At 47.0% G+C, this 25,045-nt stretch overlaps 1 protein-coding gene across 2 annotated transcripts in view; it reads left to right on the top strand.

The window, feature by feature from the left end:
* Nucleotides 1-2,452: 2,452 nt before the first annotated feature.
* Nucleotides 2,453-25,045, top strand: part of FANCI (FA complementation group I) — a 36,005-nt gene continuing 13,412 nt past the window's right edge. For both annotated transcript variants that reach the window (XM_044979768.1, XM_044979769.1), the window contains exons 1-23: nt 2,453-2,553; nt 4,315-4,448; nt 5,737-5,809; nt 6,792-6,922; nt 7,390-7,546; nt 9,769-9,826; nt 10,439-10,480; nt 11,830-11,953; nt 12,945-13,030; nt 13,220-13,352; nt 13,667-13,759; nt 14,410-14,546; nt 15,239-15,416; nt 16,113-16,200; nt 16,979-17,109; nt 17,786-17,856; nt 19,223-19,337; nt 19,804-19,926; nt 21,511-21,579; nt 22,709-22,810; nt 23,868-24,053; nt 24,151-24,272; nt 24,720-24,884. In XM_044979768.1, coding sequence (XP_044835703.1) covers nt 2,472-2,553; nt 4,315-4,448; nt 5,737-5,809; nt 6,792-6,922; nt 7,390-7,546; nt 9,769-9,826; nt 10,439-10,480; nt 11,830-11,953; nt 12,945-13,030; nt 13,220-13,352; nt 13,667-13,759; nt 14,410-14,546; nt 15,239-15,416; nt 16,113-16,200; nt 16,979-17,109; nt 17,786-17,856; nt 19,223-19,337; nt 19,804-19,926; nt 21,511-21,579; nt 22,709-22,810; nt 23,868-24,053; nt 24,151-24,272; nt 24,720-24,884 — 2,600 coding nt within the window. In that variant the 5' untranslated portion in view covers nt 2,453-2,471. The remainder of the gene's footprint in view (nt 2,554-4,314; nt 4,449-5,736; nt 5,810-6,791; nt 6,923-7,389; nt 7,547-9,768; nt 9,827-10,438; nt 10,481-11,829; nt 11,954-12,944; nt 13,031-13,219; nt 13,353-13,666; nt 13,760-14,409; nt 14,547-15,238; nt 15,417-16,112; nt 16,201-16,978; nt 17,110-17,785; nt 17,857-19,222; nt 19,338-19,803; nt 19,927-21,510; nt 21,580-22,708; nt 22,811-23,867; nt 24,054-24,150; nt 24,273-24,719; nt 24,885-25,045) is intronic.

Genomic DNA, 25,045 nt, shown 5'->3' on the forward strand with positions numbered 1-25,045 from the left:
TGTTAAGTGAGAGACAAGCTTTTGACCTACACGGAGCTCTTCTTGAGGTCTGGGAAAAGTACTTAGAATGTCACAACTAAATACAAGATCAAACAGTTTAGCAAAAGTAGTTAGCACAGGGATTGGCAACCTTTGGCACATAGCTCATCAGGGTAAGCCCCTGGCGGGCTGCGCCAGTTTGTTTACCAGCAGCATCTGCAGGTTCAGGCTGCAGTTCGCTACTCCAGGCCAATGGGGGCTGTGGGAAGCGGAGCGGGCCGGGCCACCTCTTCCTGCATCCCCCATTGGCCTGGAGCGGCGAACTGCAGCCAGTGGGAGCCACGATTGGCCGAACCTGCGGATGCTGCTGGTAAACAAACTGGCCTGCCCACCAGGGGCTTACCCTGATGAGCCATGTGCCAAATGTTGCCAATCCCTGAGTTAGCACCTATTCTAAGAGACCATTCAAGGAGAAGCTTGTCTCTCTCACTAACAAAAGTTAGTCCAATAAAAGATATGACCTCACCCACTCTGTTTCTCTAATATCCTGGGACCAACACGGCTACAACAACATTACATATAATTCCAGCCAGTAATTTCATCACTTCTTCAATCTAGTAAACCCTGAATAATGTGAAATGAGTTAATGGTTCCAAAAAATCTCAGGATGAGAATCCTAACACATTTCAAATCTAACTGGATTCAGAGTGGTTCTATGTTCCTGAAATTTGTGTGCTCCATTGTCCCCTGAGGGTAAAGGAGGGGGTTTGTCAGTGTCTGTTCTAAGAAAGCCCAATTGAGAGCAGATGTCGAAATGCATGGAAATGTGGTGGTGGGGAAAAATGCATGAAAAACAAGCTTTGGGGAGCCTGACTTTCAGAGGATGAGTCTGGGAGAGCATTTCAGGCCCTGCTAGGAAAGCCTCAAAGGGGAAACCCAGCAGTGAGTGGAACCCCGGGAGCTGTTATTGGCTGGAGCAGGATTGTTCCATTCTTATTAAGACATGGGGTGTGATAATGTATCCAGGGAGGTGGACGTGTGTGACCCCTGTCACCCTCCCAAGAAGCAAGGTGGGTCTGGGGTATGTGTAGGGAAGCACTGAAATAGCTTCCTCTGTTTTGTTACCGAAAGTTCACCTGGGAGATTTTTTTCAGTTGAATTCCATGCTGGCGAAAAGTGCCGGATTTAGGGCCCTAAAGAAAGAGTCCTCTGTTGCCCCACTGAACAGGGATGGCATGGCCCCCCTTTCCACTGCCCAGCCACTCCTCAGCTCAGCCTCCTCGGCCCCCTCAGTCCTTGGCCTCTCTGCTGAGAGGGGTTTGCTTAGGGTGAGCATGGAGCCAGGGTGCCCAGGGCAAACTTGTATTTTAGTGCCCCTGGCTCCCATGGGCATGGCGTCCCTTCCTGTTGCTCTGGCTCCCAGGGGCTCCCCTAGCCTCTGCACAGTACCCCCTGTTTCCTTAACTCCTGTACCCAAGGGGGGAAACCGATCTGGGTGCATGGTGCAGCTGGCTTTACTGCTCCCCTCTTGAAGACTGGTCCTCTGTGCACCCCAGGGGGTTGTGGAGGTGGGGAGGAGGTGCAAAGTCAGGATTCCCTGCATCCAGGTCACTATCCCCACCGGGGCTGCATAAGGGGAGGACAGGGGAGCAGTGGCTCCTGATGCCCACCTCCCAGAGGGTGCAGAGGAACTCTGGGGAAGTGGGGAGCAGTATCCATATGGAACCGCTCACCTCCCTCCCACCATGTTCCTTCGCCAGGAGGAAGCAGGGAGAAATCTGGGTGTATGTCCCCCCCCCGTGGCACTCCCCTGCCAGCCAGGAGCAGCTTCTGACTCCACACTGGCAGCAGCAGGTACCTCTGTGCTGCCACATGGCAACCCTTGACCATGGTGCCGCAGGGGTGGGTGCCCGGGTGACCCACCCTTTAAGGCTGAGCTGGGTGGCCATATTTCCCATAGGGAAAATGGGACACTGCAGGGGGGCAGCTCCCCCCCGCTGCTCCGAGAGCCCCCGCTCCCCCCAGCCCGAGCCCTGCCCCCCCTCCCCAGGCGGAGCTGCCACCGCTCGCCTGAGCCCTGCCTCCCTCGCTGCGTGGGGCCGGCCTCGCTGACCCCCCCGTTCCTCCACCCCCAACTCTTTGGCCCAGGGTGGGCTCGGCGCGGTGCCTGCGCCCCAGACAAAGGGGGTGAGTGACCGCTGTAGCTGGCCTTCGAGTCGGAGGGGGGCCGGGGTAAAGGAGACACACAGCCGCCGCCGCCAGCCCAGGCTGGATTCCGTGTGCCGGGGCCCCGGGGCTGTGGTCGCTGAGCGCACCCCGCCTCGCGCCGCAGACACGGGGAGATTCGAACCCGCAGAGCAGCTCTCCCGGGAGCGTTCTATGACCCACGCGCCCTCGCCCGTCCGGGTCCCGGCCCTCCCTCCGACGGGCGGGGCTGGCATGGGTAACGGAAGTGAGCACGGGGAGGCGGGATCTGTTGCCAGGGGTAACGGATGCGGAGTTCTCGGCGGGAGTTTCGGAGTCGGGGCCCGAGTGGGCATGCGACGAGAGCGGATTGCGGAAGCGGGCTCGGGGGTGAGAACGACCCGGGGTTACGGGGGCCGGCAGCGGGCGCGGGGGGTGGCCTAGGACGGGAAGTGCCTGGGGCGAGAGGTGGCTGCTGGCTGTGAGGGCTTGTGGGGCTGCCCGCGGGGGGTTCGCGTGGGGCGGGGCTGGCGTTGCTGGGGGCAGGCGCTTTGAGTTGTGGCGAAGGTGCCTAGAGCCCAGTGTGGGATGGCTAAAAAAACCCCCCAATTCGGTGCCCTCCTCCTCTCCCCCCACTTAACACACCCAACCCTAGTTCAGGGAGACATTTGTCTGGTGTCACGGGCCGCTGGCAGGTCTGCCCACGAGTTTCTGTGTTGCTTTGTCCTTCATTATCCCTGGGAAGAGAGGTTGTTGTTCCTTCAGCGTAGGGGCTGTGTCGTGTTTTCTTGTCAGTAGAGAACTGTGCAAGATAACAAGGGGTCTGGTGGCACCTTAAAGATTTATTTGGACATAAGCTTTCATGGGTAAACAACCTCACTTCTTCAGATGCATGGAGTGAAAGTTACAGATGCAGGAATTATATGATGACACATGAAGAGAAGGGAGTTACCTCACAACTGGAGGACCAGTATTGACAGGGTGGATGTAGTCCAGTTCTTCAAGGGCCTCCTTGCTTTGCCTCTCCTGGAATTGACACCCCCTCATCTATTACTGGGAGTGGACTACATCCACCCTGATTGAATTGGCCCTGTCAACACTGGTCCTCCAGTTGTGAGGTACTCCCTTCTCATCATGTGTCATTATATAATGCCTGAATCTGTAACTTTCACTCCATGCATCTGAAGAAGTGAGGTTGTTTACCCACGAAAGTTTATGCCCAAATAAATCTTGTTAGTCTTTAAGGTGCTACTGGACTCCTTGTTTTTGTGGATACAGACTAACATGGCTACCCCCTGATACTTGTGCAAGATAATATGTATCTGCTTATTCTGCATCTGAAATGTCATTCTTCACTGATATTGCAGATGTTTCTCAGAGATTGAGCAGCTGGGTTCTTATGGAGCAAAGATCATGTTCTCATGCAAATATCCCTCCTGATGATTATAATTTAAAATGAAAGCCCTCTCTTCTCCCTTTGTGCTGAGTGCTTCCTAATGTGAATCTTCTGGTTGTTTCAGAGGTGATGACAGCTCTATCTGGAATAAAGCTTTGAATCTCTGCATTTTTGTGAAGCCAGTCCTGTGCTGCTTTGTGTTGTCTTTTCTATTCGATTGCTCATCATTCCACATCCTTTTGAACTTTCAGGCCAGAGATGTGATGGCCAGCCAATTAAAAAAAAGACTGTTAAGGGGTGAAACTCTAATAGAATGCCTTATACCAGACAGAATGTCCTAACTGAGAATGCTGCTGTACTTTGAATGACATGTTAATGGGATGCATGGTTGGTCTATTCTAACATTCTGCTACTGGTTACAATTCTGCTTCAGTGATTTCTCCCCATACCTCTTTGATGCTGCCTATAGATGGTTAGCTGTTGACCAGTGCCCTTTCCTAGTTATGATTCCCATCCTTTCTCTCACATGCCATTGCTGTGATGTTTCCATTCTTTTAACTTGTACATTGGGAGATATTTCTGTAAAAGATGCGTTATAAAATCAAATTGTGTTGTAGTGAAGAATTGATGAATGGGGGGAGTTATTACTTGAAAATCCTCTTGAATAATATTTTTCTGCACAGGTGTATTGGGGAATAATACAGGAAACCACCTAGTCCTTCCCCACAAGTGCTAACGCTGCTGTCATTTTCCAGAGCATATTCAATGTGTGACTGTGCTGCAAAGTCTAATGACACGAGCTACAATGGACCAGAAAATCTTATCTCTAGCAGCAGAAGATGCACTAGACAGACTTCAGGAATGTCTTCAAAACCTGAAGGAAAGTGAGGTGAGTTGCATATTTTTGAACATTTTGAGGCTTTACTTGGATTCTATGCATGGGCTGTAGCAGGAGAAAATGGTTCCTAGAATTTTCGTTCATTTGAAGATGTTGTAAAAGTGTACCCCTACCAATTCACTGGACATTTGAGGTGAAAAAAAACTCTGTAAGATGGTACTCTGAATGAATAGTTCTGGCTGTGTACTGAGTTTCCAAAGGCTAAAGAAGAACTTTGAATGGATTGGAGCTGTGGTGTATGTTCTATGGCAGGGGAGGGCAAACTACGGCTTGCGGGCCAATCTGGCCTGCGGGGTTGCCAGCCCCGTGGCGCAGTGGGGCTAAGGCAGGGTCCCGGCCTGCCCTGGCCCCATGCCACTCCCCAAAACAGTTGGCACCACGTCCCTGCAGCCTGTGGTGGTGTGCGGGGGAGGGGGAAGGGGGCAGATGGCTCCGAGCGCTGCCTTCGCCTGCAGGCACTGCCCTCCACAGCTCCCATTGGCCGGGAACCATGGCCAATGCGAGCTTCGGGGGTGGTACCCACAGGCGAGGGCACTGTGCAGTGGAGCCGGCTGCCTCACCCCACCCCCAGGAACCACTGCCGGACATGCTGGTCACTTCTGGGAGTGGCGTGGGGCCAGGGCAAGCAGGAAGCCTGCCTTAGCCCTGCTGTGCGCCGCTGCCACCCTGGAGCCACTCAAGGTAAGCAGTGCTGAGCCGGAGCCTGCACCCTGAACCTCTCCTGCACCCCGAACCTCTCCTGTACCCCTCCCCCCTGCCCTGAGCCCTCTCCTGTACCCCAACCTCTTGCCCTGAGACTCTTCCTGCACACCACACTCCCTCCCACACTCCGCACTTCCTTCTACACTTCAACCCCCTGCCTCAGCCTTACATTCATGGCCCTGCATACAATTTCCCCACCCAGATGTGGTCCTCAGTTTGCCTACCCCTCTTCTATGGTGTACCCAGATTGGGAACTGATTTAGGACTGCCTTGATATGTTCTCTGATAGGCTACAGACCAATGTAATGCTATTAGGAGGGTTGTAATTAGGTCTATCCACTCTATAGGGATTGAGAAATGTCCGACATTGCTGTCAGTCATGATGCAATATAACCATATGGCAAGGTGTTCAGGTGAAATATAATAGCTATGTGAGTCCCAGCCGTTTTGTTGTGGAATTAGTTCCTGGACAGGCAGTGCCCTTCCTAGAAGGGGATGGGGTGAACCTGCAAATGTAAATGTTGGAAGTGTGGAAATAAGTAATTAGTATCTTACAGCTGTTTCCTTCTGGTTGCAGCTTGACGACCTTATTACGAAGCAGGCTGTGAAGGGAAAGGAGACTGCAGTACTGCTGAGAGGAATCTTCAAAGGTAATGGGACAACTTGGATTTCATTGACCTCTGGATGACTTACTTTCAGAAGGCTCTTGGCTTGCCCATATAGATAACTAGTTGAAGTAGGCAACTGAACGAGGTCTTCTAGATATCGTGGAAGAAGTAGGTTTTCAGGTAAAATGCTGATCATCTCTCTCTGTGATTCTATCTAACTCCAAGCAGTCAGGCTTCCTGACCTTGGGATCAATTGAATGTGGCAATGTTACACATGTATTGGGGAAGGGGCAATAGGTCTAACCCAGGGATCAGCAACCTGCGGGCCACCAGGGAAAGCTGCTGGCAGGCCAGGACAGTTTGTTTACCTGCAGCGTCTGCAGGTTCAGCTGATCGCAGCTCCCACTGGCGTCGGTTCGCTGTCCCAGGCCAAAGGGGGCTGCGGGAAGGGTGGCCAGCACATCCATCGGCCTGCGCCGCTTCTCGCAGCCCCCATTGGCCCGGGACAGTGAACTGCGGCCAGTGGGAGCTGCGATCAGCTGAACCTGTAGATGCTTCAGGTAAACAAACCGTCCTTTGTTTACCTGAAGCACGGGCCAAAGGTTGCCGATCCCTGGTCTAACCTAAGTTTTCTCAGATACCACAAATGCACTCAGGAATTAGCTAAGTTCTTTAGGACTAGCCCTAGTTTAGAGAGCCTGTAATAGGATATGAGGAGAATCTGAGCTGGCCTGCTGAATCAGTGAACTGTCAAGCTGGCTCCTCTTAAAATCTGCATTTCCCGCCCCTGGAAAATCTGCCTGAGTGTCACAAGCAGTGACAGGATGGGTAAGAGAAGAATTTCAGATCTTTGATTCCAGCTGTTCCTATTTTCTTTTTCTTCTAGTTTTATCAGATAGATGAATGGGGGTAAAGTCTGGTCCTTCCACTTGTGATCCATTTCCTATAACTTAATATATTACTTAAATTAACATTTTTTCCTTTCCCTTTTTGTCTCTCTTTCTCCCGCCCCCCCTTCAATAAGGTTCCCCTTGCTCTCAGCAGAATGGTGTTCTCAGGAGACTCCAGGTTTACAAACATTGTATCCAGCTGGTGGAGTCGGGGGACCTGCAGTTGGACATAGCGTCAGAGATTATAGGGCTGCTGATGCTGGAGGTAGGTGCTCATTTAGAGTGGCTTATATTGGGTCTAGGTAGGAGGGGAAGTGCCCTTTTACCAGTGAGGTGTGGATTCCAATTATTAATTAGGCCCCTGGGAAAAATGAGTGGGTCACCTGCTTGAGTCTCACCCAGGATGAGGTTAGTTAATGTTTGGAAAGTGTTATCTGTGTGATTATCATAGCTGGATGTTTGTACTGGGAAGTAGTTCAGACTCTTCAATCCCTTGACTTAGTCAGCATGACTTATCCCCATTTCTAATGGCCAGTGTGACACACTGTGTTTCTGGGTGACTTCCTCTACTAACCAATACTGGACTACATCAGCAGTCATTAATGTGGTTCTAACTGGCTTCTTGAGAGTATACTTGCTTTCCTTCAATCACTTGTATTTATGTCTGGAGTCTTCTAGTGCATCTCCTCATACTCCTTTTTTTTTTTTTTTTTTAAATAAATCTTTTATCAGGCTCGTCAATTACCAGGCGCTGCGTTGGCTGAACTGGCCACTCTGTTTGTTGATGTTATTAAAGGAGGAAGCCTGTCTAATGGGAAATCCTTGGAGTTGTTTTCCACAGTTCTTACTGCACTGGCTACCTCGAAAGAGAGCCTGGTTTATGGGAAAGGTAATCCCTTCGCTTCCCTCTCACTGCCCAATCCTTTGTGGGGTGGAAAGGGAGGGGTAGTTTTAAATTATTGGATGCCAAGTAATTTCATTTTAAAAATTACTATAAATATTTAAAGAAACATGAAATGATAGGCCGGCTCTTACTAATTGTTTCTCTTACTGCCAGCTCAGGGATTTGACTCCCACTACTTAGTCAGAGGGATTCTTTTGCATATCTTAGTGGATACCATGATCAAGACCAAGCAAAATAATCACAAATTATTAACCAGGGCTATTTTTTTATTAGAGAAAGAAACAATATTAAACAAAACAACACAAATGATAAACTGTTTATTTCTGTTATCTCTTCTGTATGTTTCTGGGGAGAGCTTTTAACAGATTACACCTTTGAGAGTGAACCCTGCCTTTGGTGAGTCACGCTTCTCTTGGTACTGTGACACCAAAGCATATTGTTTCTCCAAACTATTGTGAATTATTAGATACTTACAACTGTTTATGTAGGGCAAAATAATTTAAGGTCTGGTAAGAAGCCTGTCTTGTTAATAATAACCTTAACAGTTCATAATTAGGCAAAGAAAGCAATCTTAACTAAATCTTTTTGAAATAAAACAAAATTTTTAAACTAGTTAGGAAGAAGAAGCCTTTTAAGGAGCTGTCTTAAAACAGGTCAATTATGAATATTAAGAATCTTAAATCCAACTTAGTTCCACTATTTCCCCATTTACCAGTGATTGGTCCCCATCTCCTCTGCACAAATACATGGTCTCACCATCTGGTGATTAACAGAGAAGCAGCTAGTCATTTAAGTAACAGCAGCATTTTCCTATCCCAAAAATGTCAGTACAAGAGTTTAAATCTAACCCCTTGACAGTGTTTTAGTTAACTTTCTCCCATTAATCCTTGATGAGGTTTTTGGGGAGGTTTTTCCCAGGGTTGGTTTATTCTTGAGTCTTCTCTGTTTTTCTTAGCTGTCTGTGACTTGTGGAGTGCTTGCTGTCTAAACAAACTAGCCCAGGGTATGTGTATGGGGTGCTCACTTCAGAGTCTCTTATACCCTTCTCCTTCCTATTTTCATGACACTATAGGAAAACACACCCCTTTCAGGCTTGTTTAGCTTCAAGTGCTGTTGCTCTTTCTTTGGCTCTGTGCCTTCCTGGGTAGTCCTTAGGAGCCCCTTCATCTTATGAATATGCAGTTTATCAATGAATATGCAACATTTCTTTAATTGCCTCTGTTTTTCTGGCAGGAAAGCATCAGATAACTTTCAAAGCTAGCTTTAACTTTGTCTTTTTATTCAGTCCATTCTCTCAGATATTATTCCAGTTTATTTCAGTTTGACAGGAAATTTAAATTCTGTTTTCAAAAAGTGCAAACACTCCTGTTCTTTCTATAAAAAGGTTTTGTTCTCAACAGTCTTTTAAAGTTAAGCTAAAGAATTTCTAAAAGTTATTTAAGTTTTTAATTCTACACGACAGTTTTTGGAGGATGATTTTCTTGCCTCCCTGAGTTGGGTGAGGGTTTGCTTGTTCACTGCCAGCAATTAATTAATTCCCTGTTAACATAAATATTCTGTATTTAAATGGCTTGTTCCACTTGTCTAGCAAGGTAGTTAGATTACATGTTGGTACATAAAGCATTTTACCATTTATGTAGTGATATTAGACACTTTGCATTTAGCTAACATATTTGCAAATTTATGCCTTTCACAAAGGTGCTTGTTGTTTCTACTTTTAAGATGTAAACAAAAGTTTAAAACCTTTTCAACTGTACATGTTTTTCCTGGAGTTTAAAAAATACAAGCAGAGATTTTCCTTTTTAAAATAAATGGGGTTGGTATGGCCACTTCCATAGATTTATGGCTCTACATTCCTTTTTACGATTAGGCCTCTGCCTAAAACATGGATGTTTTACACAGTTTTTCTTCCTGATGTTTGCTATCCTTGGGAGATAGAAGTAGAAACCTTCTGGGATGTCTTTGATTAGCATTAACATTTTGTAACTTAACTAGCTAAATACATGTACTGTTGTATTTCCAAGCATTCTGGCTATAACATACTTGTAGCTATACCTTAATTATTCAGTAAAGGAGCAAACAAGCTTGTAATGACTTAATAAAATAGTTATAATTGTATTAATATAATTTTTGCATCAATATTAAGGTCTCTGTCCTACACCTTCCTTTCACTGGAATCTGCTTCTAAATGCTTTTTGCTTCTCCAGGTGAGCTGAGTGGGGAAGAGTTTAAAAAGCAGTTGATCAATACCCTCTGCTCCAGCAGGTGTGTACATCTCCTCTTCATTTCTATTTGTTAATTTAAGAATTGTTATGCATCTATCAGCATCTGGGCTTTTTACAAAAAAAATCTATCTACTACCCACCTGCTATAAAATGAAACACTAGCCCCAGTCTAAAACCACAGCTGCTTCTGCAATTCTAAGAAAAGTCTTCAGCCAAACTGGCCAAATAATGCCCTTTATGTTGTGCTTTGCAGAGTTCCCAACCTGGGCTGGAGAATCCCCTCCACTTTGCCCTGTTCTACTTCCTTTAAATCTCACCCCCCTATGAGAGCTGGCAGTGTGGTGACTTCTCCAGCCTGGAGGGCAGGTGACCCACCTGCACCACTGCTGCATGAATTGGCCTCAAGGGGTGCTTCGGTCTTTCCCTTTGGTTTTCCTGTTTATTGTCACTAGGAGAAGAACAGCCAATCAGAGCCATTCCAATTATTGATGAATAGCTGGTAACAGTTGTGAATTTTAGTGCAAATCAGGCTTCTGTTCTTACTTTGAGATAGTAACAGAAGAACTGTAGAAATGTACTAAATTCGGGGGTGGGAGGAGAACAAGCAGCAATTCTGCTCTTTCTCAGGCTCTCTGTTCTTTTGTTTGCACAGGTGGAATCATCAGTGTGTCATTCATCTCACCAGCATGTTCAGGTAAATTCCCCCACCCCAGTGTTTTTCTTATTTTCCATCTATTTCTGCCTCCTGTTTCACAAGCAACTTGGGGACTGTGCATCAATAACCTGCCATTTTTACCCTCGGTATCACATGGGTGCTGAGCGTATCCATTGGGCGTGTTTGGGGACTGCACGTAGCCTGCTAAACATGCCCCAGGGACAGCACTGGCTGTGCCATTTCTCCCAGAGTCTCACTTGGCTCGGTATCTGCTGCTTGCTGTTGAGGAATAGGGACACTTGACATGTCTTCCCTTGTTCACATCAAAAGTATAAATATGTGCGAAACCAGGGTCTGTGTCCCCTTGGTGTTTGCAGATACTTTTCCTTAGCCTTATGGGGAGTTAGGCATGTGCTTCAAGGGAAGGTTAGAGACTTTAGTGCTCAGTGTGGGTTGTGGAGGAGCCATTTGAAAAATAGGTAGGATTCTTCTCCCCACCCACCACTCTTACTTCCTTAGTTAGCATCTTAGGGCACACCAAGTGGGGAGTTAAATTAATCATTTAACAGGGAACATCAGTTGTGTTAGTAGTTCATAATTAGGGTTAAGGTTCTGTCATGGAAGTCACGGAATCCGTGACTTCCAGAGACCTCCGTGGCTTGAACCTGCAGTGCCTGGGAGCTGCAGGGTCCCTCAATTGCCTGTGATGGCTGGGAACTGTGGGGTCCAAGCTCCCAGCCGCAGCGGATAGGGGAGGGAGTGCCCCAGCTGCCGCCATTGGGACCGCCGCAGGCGGCCGGGATGCCCAGAGCTCCTGGACAGGTTCCCGGGGTGGTGTGGGGACCCTGCCAACTCCCCATCTTGACATACGTATTTTTAGTAAAAGTCATGGATAGGTCACGGGCTTCTGTGAATTTTTTCTTTTTTGCCCATGACCTGTGCGTGATTTTTACTAAAAATATACATGACAAAATCTTTTGTCTTATTCATAATGTGTATTTTGTACCTGCCAATTCCATGTATGTGCCTGGCTATTCAGCCCTCTCTCCTTGAGTGCAGGGGACTCTGGGCTGGGTCATGGCTTTGATTCTTTGTATATTGAAAAGTTGGCACTGTCCATTCATGTGCAAGCACAGTGTGAGGGAGGCTTTGTGATGTGCAACTTGTGTTGGAGTTCAGAATGTGAACCTGAGTTTCTGAGACAGTCGCAGGGAGCTGAGGGGTCTATGGCAATAACTTCTATCTAGGACTTCAGGTCCCTGTGGTGCGCCTTTGGAAATACTAGAGTACTACTGGCTAGTTCAAAGATTGAACCTGCTATGGTATTCTAAAGGAAGCAGGATTGGGAACTGAATGGCAATGACTGGTCTGCACCTTTGATTCTTCAGGGACATCCCATTAAATGCAGAAGAACTGCAGTTTGTCGTGGAAAAGGTCCTGAGGATGTTCTCCAAGTTAGACCTCCAAGAAATTCCTCCTCTGGTTTATCAACTGCTGCTGCTCTCTGCAAAGGTAAAACCCCAAAGGGAGTCGGTGAAGCTGTCAAAGCCAGAATTTGCATCTAACCACTATAGCAGATATGGGCTGTGTGCACATATAAGAGAGAAAAAATACACAAAGTGAGCTATGGATTGAATCATGCAGGGGATCAAAATTTAGGTCTCAGCTGGATAGCTCACTCCCATGGCTGATGGAAGGTGGGGGCAGGCTCTGCTGTGGGGGATAGGGAGATGGTGGAAAGCATCTCACTGTGGAGGGGATCATTCCCACTTCTCCTCAACTGAAAGGAAGATGGCTGTGACGTGGAGTCTTTGGAAAAGAAAACAGTGGGTACAGTTCCAAAATATAATAGGCAAGGTACCTATTAGTCTTCCTAGACATGGACTCCATCTCTCTGTTCACGGGATTGCCTGTTCTAGTATGTTCATGGTTCACATAGTATCACCTGCCTCTGGGTTGTGGTCTGGATCAATCTTAAAGGAGGTCCCATTTTTGTTCCAAGCAGCTGCTGCCAGTGAGGTACCTGCCATTTAGTTTGGACAGGGTGGCTGTTCCACTCCCCTACTTGTTGCTATTATTCCATGAATGACTCAATAAAAGAATGATCCATCCAGAGATAGGCTCTACCTGTATTGTGGGAGGTTGTTTGGATTCACTAGCTCAAGTCCAGAGTCTCAGTTACTGTTTTAGGGCTTTCCAGCTGCTCTGAATGGACTTGTCACTTAACGGAACCATTCTAATGAAAAACCTTTTCTTTATAAGTGCTGTACAAAGGAGTATACAAACAATACCGTAATCAGTTGCTCTACCCCAGAAATGCACTGCACAGGAGCCCCACACAATGACTTAGCATGGGAAATTAAAAATATTATGAAACTTGCATTGCAAGGGGAAATCAGGGAAGCAGACTGCAATTCCCTGGGGGGTGTGGTGTCTCAGGGTATTACAGAATGTGCAATAGATTAATATAGTTTATGTTGCTGTACTATGTCTTGCCTTCCAGGGCAGTAAGAAGACTGTTTTGGAAGGAATCATCACTTTTTTCAACCAGTTGGATAAAAGGCAAAAAGAAGAGCAGAGGAGTCCAGAGTAAGTCCTTTCCTATCATTATCTTTCTTTGCTGCCTGGGTATTTGTAACCCTCCCTGCCTTACCTGACACCCCTCTTGTATGAACTATGCCAAGTCCTGCACCAATGTGTCCTGTTCAGTGCTTTTGAGATGGTGTCCATCAGTTACAACAGGGATTGTAACCTAGGGTTTTCTACTGTGTCTGCCAGGTCAGTGGACCTTGAAGCTGCCACGGTGCCCCTAGACCAACTCCGTCATGTGGAAGGCACTATCATTCTTCATATTATCTCTGTTATCAACCTGGACCAGGATCTTGGCAGGGAACTAATCAAACTACTAAAGGTACAGCAAATGCAGAGCACACTGTTAGAGCTTTTGGGGGCACGAGAGAGAGGTTTTTAAACTAGAGGGTAGGTTTAGCAGGTTATCTTTATGCAGGATTTGAAATTGTTAATACCACTATGGCCGTCAAAAACATATATAGTGATTCAATCCATTTGGGGTAAGAGATTCCTCCACAACCCAGGTCAACTCTACAGTAGCATAACACCAGTCTGGCCTAAACTAGCAATGATGGCTTCCTTGATGTTGCAAGAAGTTTCATTAAATCATAAATAACAAGCTCTTTGATTGTCCTGTCTCTTGATGTTTCCTAGGCTGAACAGCAAAGGGACCCTGGCAAGACCCTGTGTCCTTTCAGTGTGGCTCTTGTGCTCTCAGTGGCAATAAAACACAGATTTGAAGAGCAGGTATGTTTTACTTATGTGTAACCTCAGGATTATTTTTGCATAAAGCTTCCTTGTCTGTGCGTTGTGCTCATGGGGTATGTGTCTGCGCATATTATGCTCCCTTTTCAGTATAGGTTCAAAAATGAATTCTTGGTAATAACAAAAGAAACAAATACTGTTGGATGGATTGGGAGTCATGCTTCCTGGCTCTTGAGCACTGGAGCATCCTTGTCATCAAGGAGAGGGGTTTTTCCTCCCATTCTTGTGCCTCGCCTATTAACCACTGAAACCCGTTACGGCACAGCCTCCAGAGAGACCTCTCATCTAATAATATAATTACATGATGACATGAATGGGGGAAAGGAGTGCAATGGAGTGAGGATGACAGCAACTTAGCCCTCCGAAAACCAAAATGAATATGTCAAATGTAGGTGTGGTGTGACCGTACGCTACCCTCCTGGCTCATGCATCTTGGCTGCATCTGTGAGTAATGTGGGGAACAACCATCCTGGAGAAGGAATGTGTTGAGATATGTTGGCAGAGCTGTGTGAGCAGCTGGCACTGACACTTCCTATACTGTGCCTGCTCTAGATGGTTCTCTCACTTGGTGGTTACCTGTGGAAATGGCTCTGGACAGACTCCTCCTCACTCACACTATTTTTATGTTTCAGGTGTTTGACTTTCTGAAAATGTCAATTGTGAGAAGCTGCAAGGACCTGCAGTTCCTCCAGGGCTCAAAATTCCTGCAGGATTTGTTTCCTCAGCAGTATGATGTAGCGTCCATAATCCTGGAAGTGGTGGAAAACAGGTTTGCTTTTGGGAGCACACTACCCAGAGCTGAAGAGCTTTTGGGAGGGAGCAGGGTCTTGGCCTAGATAGAAATGTGATGGGATTCCAACTGTTACTGAAAACTGATTTCAAACCCCAAACCTTAGTTCATAGCTTTATATGAGAGACCTTTGGAAAAATATACATTTACACAGATGTCTCCTAAGTTTCAGCCATCTGTGATGCAGAGTGGCTGAATTATAAATCACTAACCACCAACTTCCTACTGGGAATGGTAGCTGACCATTTGCAGTAATGCTACCTGCTGTAGTGTGAATGCTTTCTGGACGGTGAATGAGGGATGATCCTCTGTTAGCCTCCCACCCCATCATCTTTACCCCTTTAAACACCTCAGATATGACTCCAGGACCTGCCATCAGTCAGCACAATTTCTGAATCTGGTGTGAACAGCATAGTTCAAAATACTGAAAGTTCCCTCAGGAATTGTAGGTTTTCTGACTCTCCTTTGCTGGTTGGGGGACCCGGGACTGAAGAGTCCTGTGGAGGCGTTCCTTACACTGAGAGTTAAGCATGCTTGTTTCACACAACTCCCAACCTACATTGGGCCCCTGAGTGACCATGGAAGATTTTATTATCTGAATGTTGCAGCTTGAGCCTTTCCCTTTATTAAGTTGCTTTTTTTTCCTTGCTCTGTTTAACATTTTCCTCCAGTGCTTTTGGCTGGGACCATGTTACTCAAGGGCTGGTGGATCTTGGTTTCACCTTAATGGAATCATACGAGCCAAAAAAGGTCCTAGGAAAAGCTGCTGAAACCAGTTATGGCCTTTGCAAGATGCCAGCCCAGCAGGCATGCAGGCTGGGAGCTAATATCCTGCTGGAAACCTTTAAGGTAGGATGAGGTTTAGGATAACATCATATGTTCTTCTGAGGAAACTCTGTTCATGCCCCTGCTCTCTTGTCAACTTTTTATGAGATTTTGTTCATCTCCATCATCAGGGGAACTGAAGGGAAGATTGGGGGGGGGCGGGGAGGGAAATCCATGGCAGAGATGGGACTAGAACCTAGGCCTCGACTCCCAGCTCTTTGCTTTAACCTCTAGACTATCATCCACCAATTGGTAGTACTCACTCCACTCCTACGTTTTCTTTTAATTGATCCAGATTCCATCCTGGTTCAGTCTCTGTTAAGCTAGACCAGGGATCGGCAACCTTTGGCACACGGCCCGTCAGGGAAAGCCCCTGGTGGGATAGGCCAGTTTGTTTACCTGCCACGTCTGCAGGTTTGGCCAATTGGGCGCCACTTCCCGCAGCCCCCATTGGCCTGGATTAGTGAACCGAGGTCAGTGGGAGCTGTGATTGGCCAAACCTGCGGATGCGGCAGGTAAACGAACCAGCCTGGCCTGCCATGGGCTTACCCTAACGGGCCGCATGCCAAATATTGCCGATCCCAATTCTAGCCAAAGGTAATTGCTAGGGACTGCTCAGACATTACCCTTCAAACTTGGACATTAATGGACAATGACCGACCACCTGAAATCACATGAAAATCTCAGTTTTATGTTTTCTTTTTTCCTTTCCCCTTTTAGGTCCATGAGCCAATCAGAAGTGCAATTCTGGAGCAGGTCTTGAATAGAGTCATCACAAAGGCAGCTTCTCCCATCAACCACTTCATAGGTAATAAAAATGAGAGAGGGAATTGGATGTGGCTCTCAGAAATCATATTAATGTTTTTTTTGTAGAGGAAACTCCTGATCAGGTGACCTGAGGGTCAGGAGTATCAAGCGTCTCAAGTCCATGCGTCTCAACTCCATGCAGTTCAGAACGCATCTCACTACAGAGGCAGAACACTGTAATGTGATAGTTCATCCCAGAGCCGTGGTTGTCCATCCTTCTAGAAATGCAAACACTCTATACAGCATGCACTTTAATCCCCTATCACTATAGTACCTAACCACTATGTAGGGACCAGTCCAGAACGGACCATTTGTTCTCTGCCTTCCTCTTTGATTTCATTATTGGTATCTGTCTTTGGACGCACTGTCAGGTTTTCTTCTGCTGTGATTCTTTGGGGAATGCTTTAGTGAATAGGTGAGTCTTGCAGTGTGACCTGAAACTGTCGAGAATTAGATTTCATATGATCTCCATTGGGAAGATGCCCTTGAGCCTACTGCTGAGAAGGCTCTCCAGCTAGCTCCTGGGTACACCCTGATATGGTGGCCCCTATACCTGGGCTGTGTGCATATGGCACCCTGTATCCTGGTAGAAGACTGGATTAACAATATGATCATCCCAAATGGAACCTTTCCAGGTAACGGGAAGGCTGTGGATTTTCTCTTGGACTCAGTGACCCCATAGAAAGAAACCAAATCCCTCTCTCCTATACCCTACTCTTTAGTGTGGACACCACTTTGCCCTTGGCAGCAGCTGCTCCTCTTACAATCTTGTTTTTCAGATTTGCTGTCTAATATCGTTGTGTCTGCTCCACTCGTCCTTCAGAATTCGTCCTCCAAAGTCACTGAAACCTTTGACAATTTGTCCTTTCTGCCTCTTGACATGGTGCAAGGGTTACTCAAGGCCGTACAGGTAAAGCTTCGCATTTCCCTACGAATGAATATGTTAGAGCTTGGCTCCAGCCGTAGCTGCATGCCACAATTGTAGGTGGGACCCAGTAACCTTCCTCATCTGCACATATATTTGTTAAAGTGCCTCTAGTCCTCTGCTGTAGCTGGCAGGCTATTCAGTGTAGCATGGTGCCTCTTGAACTAATGCCCCTTAGTTGAAAGCTCCCCTCTTGAACTTTAGTGCCCCTTAGTTGAAAGCACAGCCAAGGACTCTGCCTCCTAGGACCTTTCATCTGGAAGATGGAAGGTGCCCAGATACCAGCACAGAATAGAAACTGCTGGGAATGGCCCACAGAGTTACCTTCTTCCCAGTTCTATTCTAATATAATGTTTTTCTGTGCTGAGGTATTGTCTTAGTGATAGAACTGCCACCTGCTTAGCCCCCAGTACTCCATTCTGAGTGCCACAGATTTCTCCCCCAATCCTCATGCTCCTTTCTCAACAGCAGGCCAGGATGTCTTGCTGTTGCCAGTGCATCTCTTTTCTTTCATGTTTTAAAACTCTCTTTGGGTGTCCTTTAGTACTGATGGAAATGTGAAAAACTAGCATAAAGATAGGAGTGCACGTGCCCATGCACTCGCACACTCAGCTTGGTTTGCCTTATTTCTGCTCTGTCTAATAGATCCCTTCCCTTCCAGCCGCTGCTCAAAGTCAGCATGTCAGTGAGGGACTCCCTCATACTCGTTCTCCGAAAAGCTATCTTTTCCAGGTAAGATGGGATCTGTGTTCTTTGAAAAGGTGTTTTAAGTTATTGTTCAGCTCTGGATTGGAAGTGGTTCTTTTTCTTCTTGGTTTAACAATCACCTTTTACTTATGGAGACCCCACCACCCCATCTTCAGTACTGTAACATAGTCACAATATCACCCTCCGGATTGAGAACTCCACAGTTCTAACCAGAGGAGCCTTGACCCTGAGCCTGTCAATTCATAAAACCAGATGGAGGCTCAAGGCAAGGAGATCAACTGAAAACAAACTCCACTATTATGTGTCTGCATAGCCACACACCTGAGCACACCAGTGCCATGGGGAGCTCAAAGTGAACGGATGACTAGAAACTTGGAGCTGCCATAGTACGGCTGGTCCTTTTTTGAAATTGTAGAAAGATCTGCTTTGTGCAAAGTTCTGGATGATTTGCCTTGCTGTCTCCAGTACATTAGGAGCCACTGTGGAGTTGCTTGTTAGTGTCTGTTTAGTTACAGATGCAAAAGTCCACGTTGTCATGGCTGGCTTTAGGCTGATTCCCCCGAATCGGGCCCCATGCCTAAGAGGGCCCGCACCCTAAAGAAGAGGGCCTAACTTAGGAGCCTTTTTAATTTTTACGCACATGGCAGCGGTCTGGGTCTTTGGTGGCACTTCGGTGGTGGGCCCTTCACTCGCTCCGGGGGTCTTCGGCGACATTTGGGTGACGGGTCCTTCAGTACCACGGAAGACCCGGAGCGAGTGAAGGACCTGCTGCTGAAGTGCCGCCAAAGACCCGGACCACCACCGGGTATTCGAATCAGGCCCCACACTTCCTAAAGCCGGCCCTGCATGTTGTTTAAAGCAAACAGCCTGATCCTGACGAAAGACCTGGGGTATCACCTAGATGTGTATAGAGTAAAGATCCTGCTTTCCATGGGACTCACCCAGCACAGAAAGATACAGCTCTGCCACAGGGAAAGAGAAGAGGTGAGAGATGTGAGAAAACCTCTCTATCTCCACTGCGAACATGCAGCTTTCTTTGCTGCCTGGCTCTCATTCCAGTTTCCACTGCCATTTAAGTAGCAGGTCTGTGCCCAGCATTCTCCTTTGCTATGTACATCAGAGGGACAGAAAAGAGGTCAGTGTTATAAAACTGGAGAGCTCAGGAGAAACTAACTGAATTGCCAAGCTGTTAATTCCTTGGGGCATCAGATGCTCCCTTGGGGCATGCAGCATTGCTTTAATTTTTCTTTTTTACCACTTTTTGGCCCTCCATGTGTGTCAGAAAATTGCATGAACTGCTCAGAACAATCTTGTAGCTGAGCTGGTCTCTAAATTTTCTTAACTCCTTCTGCCCCTCCTCATGCTTCTCTGTTTTTTCCCCAACTCATAGGCAGCTAGATGCTCGGAAAGCTGCAGTTGCTGGCTTTTTGCTGCTGTTGAAGAATTTTAAGGTTCTGGGCAGCTTGACTTTTTCCCAGTGCAGCCAGGCCATCGGTGCTAGTCAGGTGAGTGCTGCTTCTGTAAGCCTCTTGAACAGATACATGCCACAGTCCCATGGAAATGGACACTGATTATAATAGGTATTCAGAGTGGAGTGTTTGTCCCAACATAGAAGCCCATTCCAGCTAGTGTCAGCAGCTAGACGGGAACATTTGTAACCCAGTGAGAAAGGAAAGACTGGACCAAGTGTACATGCCCCTTAGAGCTGCTGACTTCACAGTGTCCAGGCCACAGTGACCATCCATTCAAGTGGAGCATTCATGCTGCAAGGGTTACCCCAGTGAGAATGATACAGAAAACCCAATAATATGTGGATGATTTTCTCTTTTGGGGAGTGAGGCTGGATGCTAAATGTTTGGTCTGAGTTCCTTGGCTGAAAGGACAGGTTTGTCTCCCTTTATGATCCAGTTCTTGCATAGTGGTAAATGGGAAGCAGAATCCGTATGCCTTCACTAATGTGCTCTCTTTCAGGTCCAGGCAGACATTCACGCCTGCTACAACTCTGCAGCTAATGAGGCCTTTTGCCTTGAAATCCTGGGCAGCCTGAGGCGATGCTTGAGTCAGCAGGCTGACGTCCGACTTATGTTATACGAGGTAAATTGGCTTTCTGCAATGTCTTCATAAATCACCAGTTTGCTCTTAAGTAGCTGGTTCTAATCCAGCCCAGGTCAATAATGACTGAATGTTGTAACCATCAGCTGGATGTTTGGAGGTCTGTGGGCAGGGCCGGCTCCAGGCCCCAGCACGCCAAGCGCGTGCTTGGGGCGGCATGCCACGGGGGGCGCTCTGCCTGTCGCCGGGAGGGCGGCAGGCGGCTCTGGTGGACCTCCCGCAGGTGTGCCTGCGGAGGGTCCGCTGGTCCCGCGGCTCCGGTGGACCTCCTGCAGGCATGCCTGCGGATACTCCACCGGAGCCGTGGGACCAGCGGACCTTCCACAGGCACGTCTGCAGGAGGACCACCGGAGCCGTGGGACCGGCGACCGCCAGAGCGCCCCCCGCGCCGTGCCGCCGTGCTTGGGGCGGCGAAATTGCTAGAGCCGCCCCTGCCTGTGGGAAATGGATTCCAGGTCCCAGCTGAGTTCCTCCTGGGACGTTGACATTCTAGGGACTCTAATTTGTTTTAACCCTTTTGTTTCTCACTATTTTGAATCTACATAAGCCTCCCAAAGGCTTTTGATTATCACCTGTCCTTGATGTATATCTTGGTGGTAAAATGTAGTGTGGCTGGCCTGGCCAGTGCTCTGCTTGCCATATTGGGGACTTGGGTTTGATTCCCAGTCTCTCCTGCTCTGAGGAGAGCTTGGTGAACTGAAGGGACAGCTTGCTTGGCTCCTGGAGGGGCCTCACAATGATGCCTTGATCTGATTACGCAGCAACTTTGACAGGCTCCGATGAGAGCCTTGGCAAGAGGTGTATGGGGAATCTCCTCAGGCCTCCTGCAGGGGTCCTGAGGATTCTACCATCCTTTCCCTTTATGTCTGTGCTCTCTCTAGGTGAGAGGCAGCTATTTATTTGTCCCTGCCTTGTGGCCCTTTTGGGACTGACCAAGCTGTGTGTGTGATGGGTCTAATATGAAGAGCTGTTTTCAGGTGCAAGTCTGACTCCAGAGGCACCTATGATATATCGGGTTTGGGGAAAGGGGCTTCTGGGAAACTGTCTATAGATCAGAGTAAGCGTTCTTGCTTCTCTTCCTTGGGTTTGGGCCGATTGATTTTTGGCGAGTTAGTGTGCGTATTGGAATGTGTCTGTCTGTGTGCTAACAGGACATGCAGGTACTTTGCTCTTCCATTAAGGTTTCACAGTCTAAAGAATTATTGCCTCCTATGGATTTCCCTCTGGAATATATTTTATCTGGAGCAGATTTCACAAATATAGGTTGAAATTTAGGATAGTGCCACTTAATGCTCCAACACTGAAAGTCAGACTTGGGGCTTGATGCCACCCGTACTAAAGGGATACAACTCGGGTGTGGACTCCGTTTAAGACATCTGTATCTTCTTCCTGTGCTGTCTCACTTTGCCAGTATGTCACTTTTTACTGAGCACAACTTTATTTGCTCCCAATTCCAGTGCCAAAGAGTTAAGTTCACTGTTGTCTTGCAGCTCAAAATTAGGTATGTGGATTGTTTCCTCCTCATAGTAATCTTGGCTAATTTGTATCTCTCTTCCCTACCTTCAGGGTTTTTATGATGTCCTCCGCAGGAACTCTCAGCTGAGTAACTCCATAATGGAAACACTGCTGTCTCAGGTAAAGTACATTCATGGAGCAATAGAAAGATGGCAGGGGAGGAAATCTAGGCTCCAGGAATTCCAAGACTGTACACAGCAAAATGACTGTCCACAGACACCTGCTTACATAATAGTCATTGCTATCCTCCCTTGGAGGAGGGCTCTCCATAGGATTAACTCTTCTTAACTCTGTCACATGTGTCACTGTCGCATCTTCCCCGCCAATTGGGCAGGCGGTGCTTTCTCTGAGACGTGTCTACACATCTTCTCTTTCATGATCTGGAGAGGTCACGGCTGACTATTTCCAGCACTCCCAGCACACAGATTGAGACTAGACCAAGAATTGAAGCTGAGCAGTTGCAAGGCAGTAGGGGCCTGTCAATGGGAGCCTGATGCTACAGACTTTTTTCTCTTACCCTGGTGTATGGCCTCCCAGGGGCACAACTCTGTCCCTCTCTTCTGTGACTTCAGCACTGCTCCTAGTTTGCCTGTTCCCTTGTGGCATGCTAAACAACCTAAAATTATTAGGCTGGATTATCTGCTATGGCCTCTCATTTTTCAGGCTCAATATCTCACTTGTAATGAATTGTGGACACTACTGTTAGCACTTAAACAACTAACAACCTCTCTGCACCACCCTAGTTAGGTAGCTAGATGTGAGATTGATTGTGGCTGTAGTTCATTGTAGGTGCAGAATTACAGGAGCAATTATTTACATCTACTGATGCAGGAGTGGGTGATGTTGCAAACCTCTCTAGTCATTATCTGTCAGCTTTGAAGAGGTAAAATGCTAGTGTTGTTGGCTGTAGGTAACCAAGGGAACAGTGAGTGCCCTTTAAACATAGCTGAAACAAGATTACATAAATCAACCCCATTTGTGGTCCTTGCTCTCAGAGGATTAAAGTTCAGTCCTAGTTCAGGGATGTGTATGAGCTGCCGAGGAGGGGCCTCTAATGAATGGTATGACAGGTGCATGTTCTCCTGATTGCTCAGTTACTTACATGGTCCCCATTCCCATGTAACTGAGTCCCTCACAGTCCTTAATGTGAGGTATAGACATACTTGTCCTTAATTTTACAGATGGGGAACTGAGAGACATAGAGACTAAGTGACCAGCTATTTTTTTTATTCCTTGTTTTTTGTGGCAGATAAAGCGATACTATGAGCCAGAACCAGACCTGCTTCCCCCACTGAAACTTGAGGGATGTATTGTGGCTCAAGGAGACCAAATCTTTCTGCAGGAACCACTGGTAAGAGAGAGATACAGTGTATTCCACTCTTTAAAGCTCACTCATTCCATTGGCTTTTAAGTTTGCAGTTGACTGACTCAGGTCACTCCCTCTTTCTCATTAAGCTCAGCCCCTGCAGGCTTGGAGAGTTGGAGACCTGGACTGGAAATTGAATCCAGTTCTGCAGTGAACTTGGGCAGGTGACTTCACTTCTTCTGCCTCAGCTTTCCCACCAGTAAAATGGGGATAATATCCATGATGTTATGGTGCTTACTTCAGTAATGTTTCTAAAGTGCTTTGATAGCCCTGGGTGGAAGGAGCCATAGAAATAATGTGGTTCTGCAGCTGTTATCCTCTACTGAGCCAGTCCCATTCTTATTTCCTGCAGCTTAGCACCAGGTAGTACAGAAGTACAGGAAAGGAGTCTGTCTCTTCTCTTCTGATCTCGCTCCCTCAGCATGCATTTCCTCAATCGTTCCTTCCTAATCTGAGGACAGATTGGAGATCTCCAAAAATTCACAGGGTTTCAAAGGGGCCAAATTCAAATCCAGCCCTTAGCTTTTTTTCCTGAAGAATCTTCTTTTCCATGCTGAGGGAGGTGTGACTGAGAAGAGACCAGAAGCCTCAGAAATGATGAAGATTAAATCTATTGTTCACACTCTCATCTAATATCCCTTAAATAATTCAGATATAGGTTGAACAGCAAGCTAGGTGACAGTGGGGCAGCTATGATGTAGGACGGCAGGTAATGAGGTAGGTGAGCTGAGAACTTGCACTGAGGTATCCTCTGTTGGAATTCAGAGTATATTGCATTGTTAGAAGTTCAGAGGTGGGGTTACGGGACCACAGCACTTTGAGCATCTGTTTTAAAGTCAGATCCCCATAAGTTATGAACTTCTGGATCATGTTGCTGTGGCTTTTCTGCCTCTGGCTATAGTGGTCCAGCCTGTTGCTGTGGAGAATCCTGTTCCGTCGCACCAGTTTCCCTTTCTCCAGCTAGAAGGTTTGAAATGATCCAACTGGCTAAGCCCTTGTTAGCACAGTGAATTATAATATCCTGTGTGACTGCTTTCTTCAGGCCCATCTGCTCAGCTGTATCCAGCACTGCCTAGCCTGGTACAAGAGCACCATGCAGCTGCGCCACGAAGCTGAGGAAGAAGAGGATGAGGATGATGACTATGTGGGATTCCAACAAGACCTTGAAGAGATGCTGGAATCTATCACACGGCGAATGATCAAGAGTGAACTGGAGGACTTTGAACTGGTAACTCGGGTTTTCTCAACAAGGCCAGGTAGCAGGGAGATTCTTGATTCCTATGGGGTTTTAGAAGGGTTTTTCACTTATTCATTTTGTCTCTTAGGATAAATCAGCAGACTTTTCTCTGTCTTCTGGCGTCGGCGTGAAGAACAATATCTATGCCATCTTGGTAATGGGAGTTTGCGAGGTCCTGATTGAGTACAACTTTAACGTAGGGAATTTCAGGTAAGGTGTCAAGTCCTATCCTTTAGAACACTCACCCACTGGTGAAGTTAAGAGGAATTCCTTAGCTCTTGAATGTGTCTGGGGCAGAGTCTTCAGTGTACCTTGCAAGTACAGCACCGTGCTACCAACTATAACAGGAGAACAGTGAATGACTTGTCATAGCTCATTCCCTGCATATCATGGTGCAAATCTGCACCTAACCTTAGGGAGAGTCTTTGTTTTGAACATCACTGTACTTGTCATTATCACAGTTCGCTAGGATTTTGAAACAAGGGAAGTGGCCAAGCCAGTATGGACTGGGTGGGACCTGAGCTGTGTATTGGACAGATAGGGAGCTTGATATGAAAGTATCTTCTCTAACTGGATTAATAAAAGTTCACATGAAGAAATTGTAGCATTTTGATCTCTATTATCAGTGTTTTTTACCACCTTCTTTTGATGTTGCAGCAAGAACAAGTTTGAGGATGTTCTAGGCCTGTTTAAGTGTTACAGCAAACTCTCCGAGATCCTGAAGGAAAAAGCTGGGAAGAACAAGTCATCCTTGGCCAATAAAACCGCCCGAAGCTTCCTTTCCATGAGCTTTGTATCCACTCTGCTCACAGCTTTGTTCAGGTGAAACTGTCACAGCCTGTTTATCTCTGACTTGTATATATTACCTTAAATTCACTTCTGTGGTGGCTGCCTACCTTTTTGAGCAGTATACACTGCACACACAAAAAGGGTGCAGCATGTCAGTTCTGCACAAAGTACACTTAGAGCACTCTCCAGACCAG

This window comes from Mauremys mutica, chromosome 11 (assembly GCF_020497125.1).
Source record: "Mauremys mutica isolate MM-2020 ecotype Southern chromosome 11, ASM2049712v1, whole genome shotgun sequence".
Taxonomy (NCBI): Eukaryota; Metazoa; Chordata; order Testudines; family Geoemydidae; genus Mauremys; species Mauremys mutica.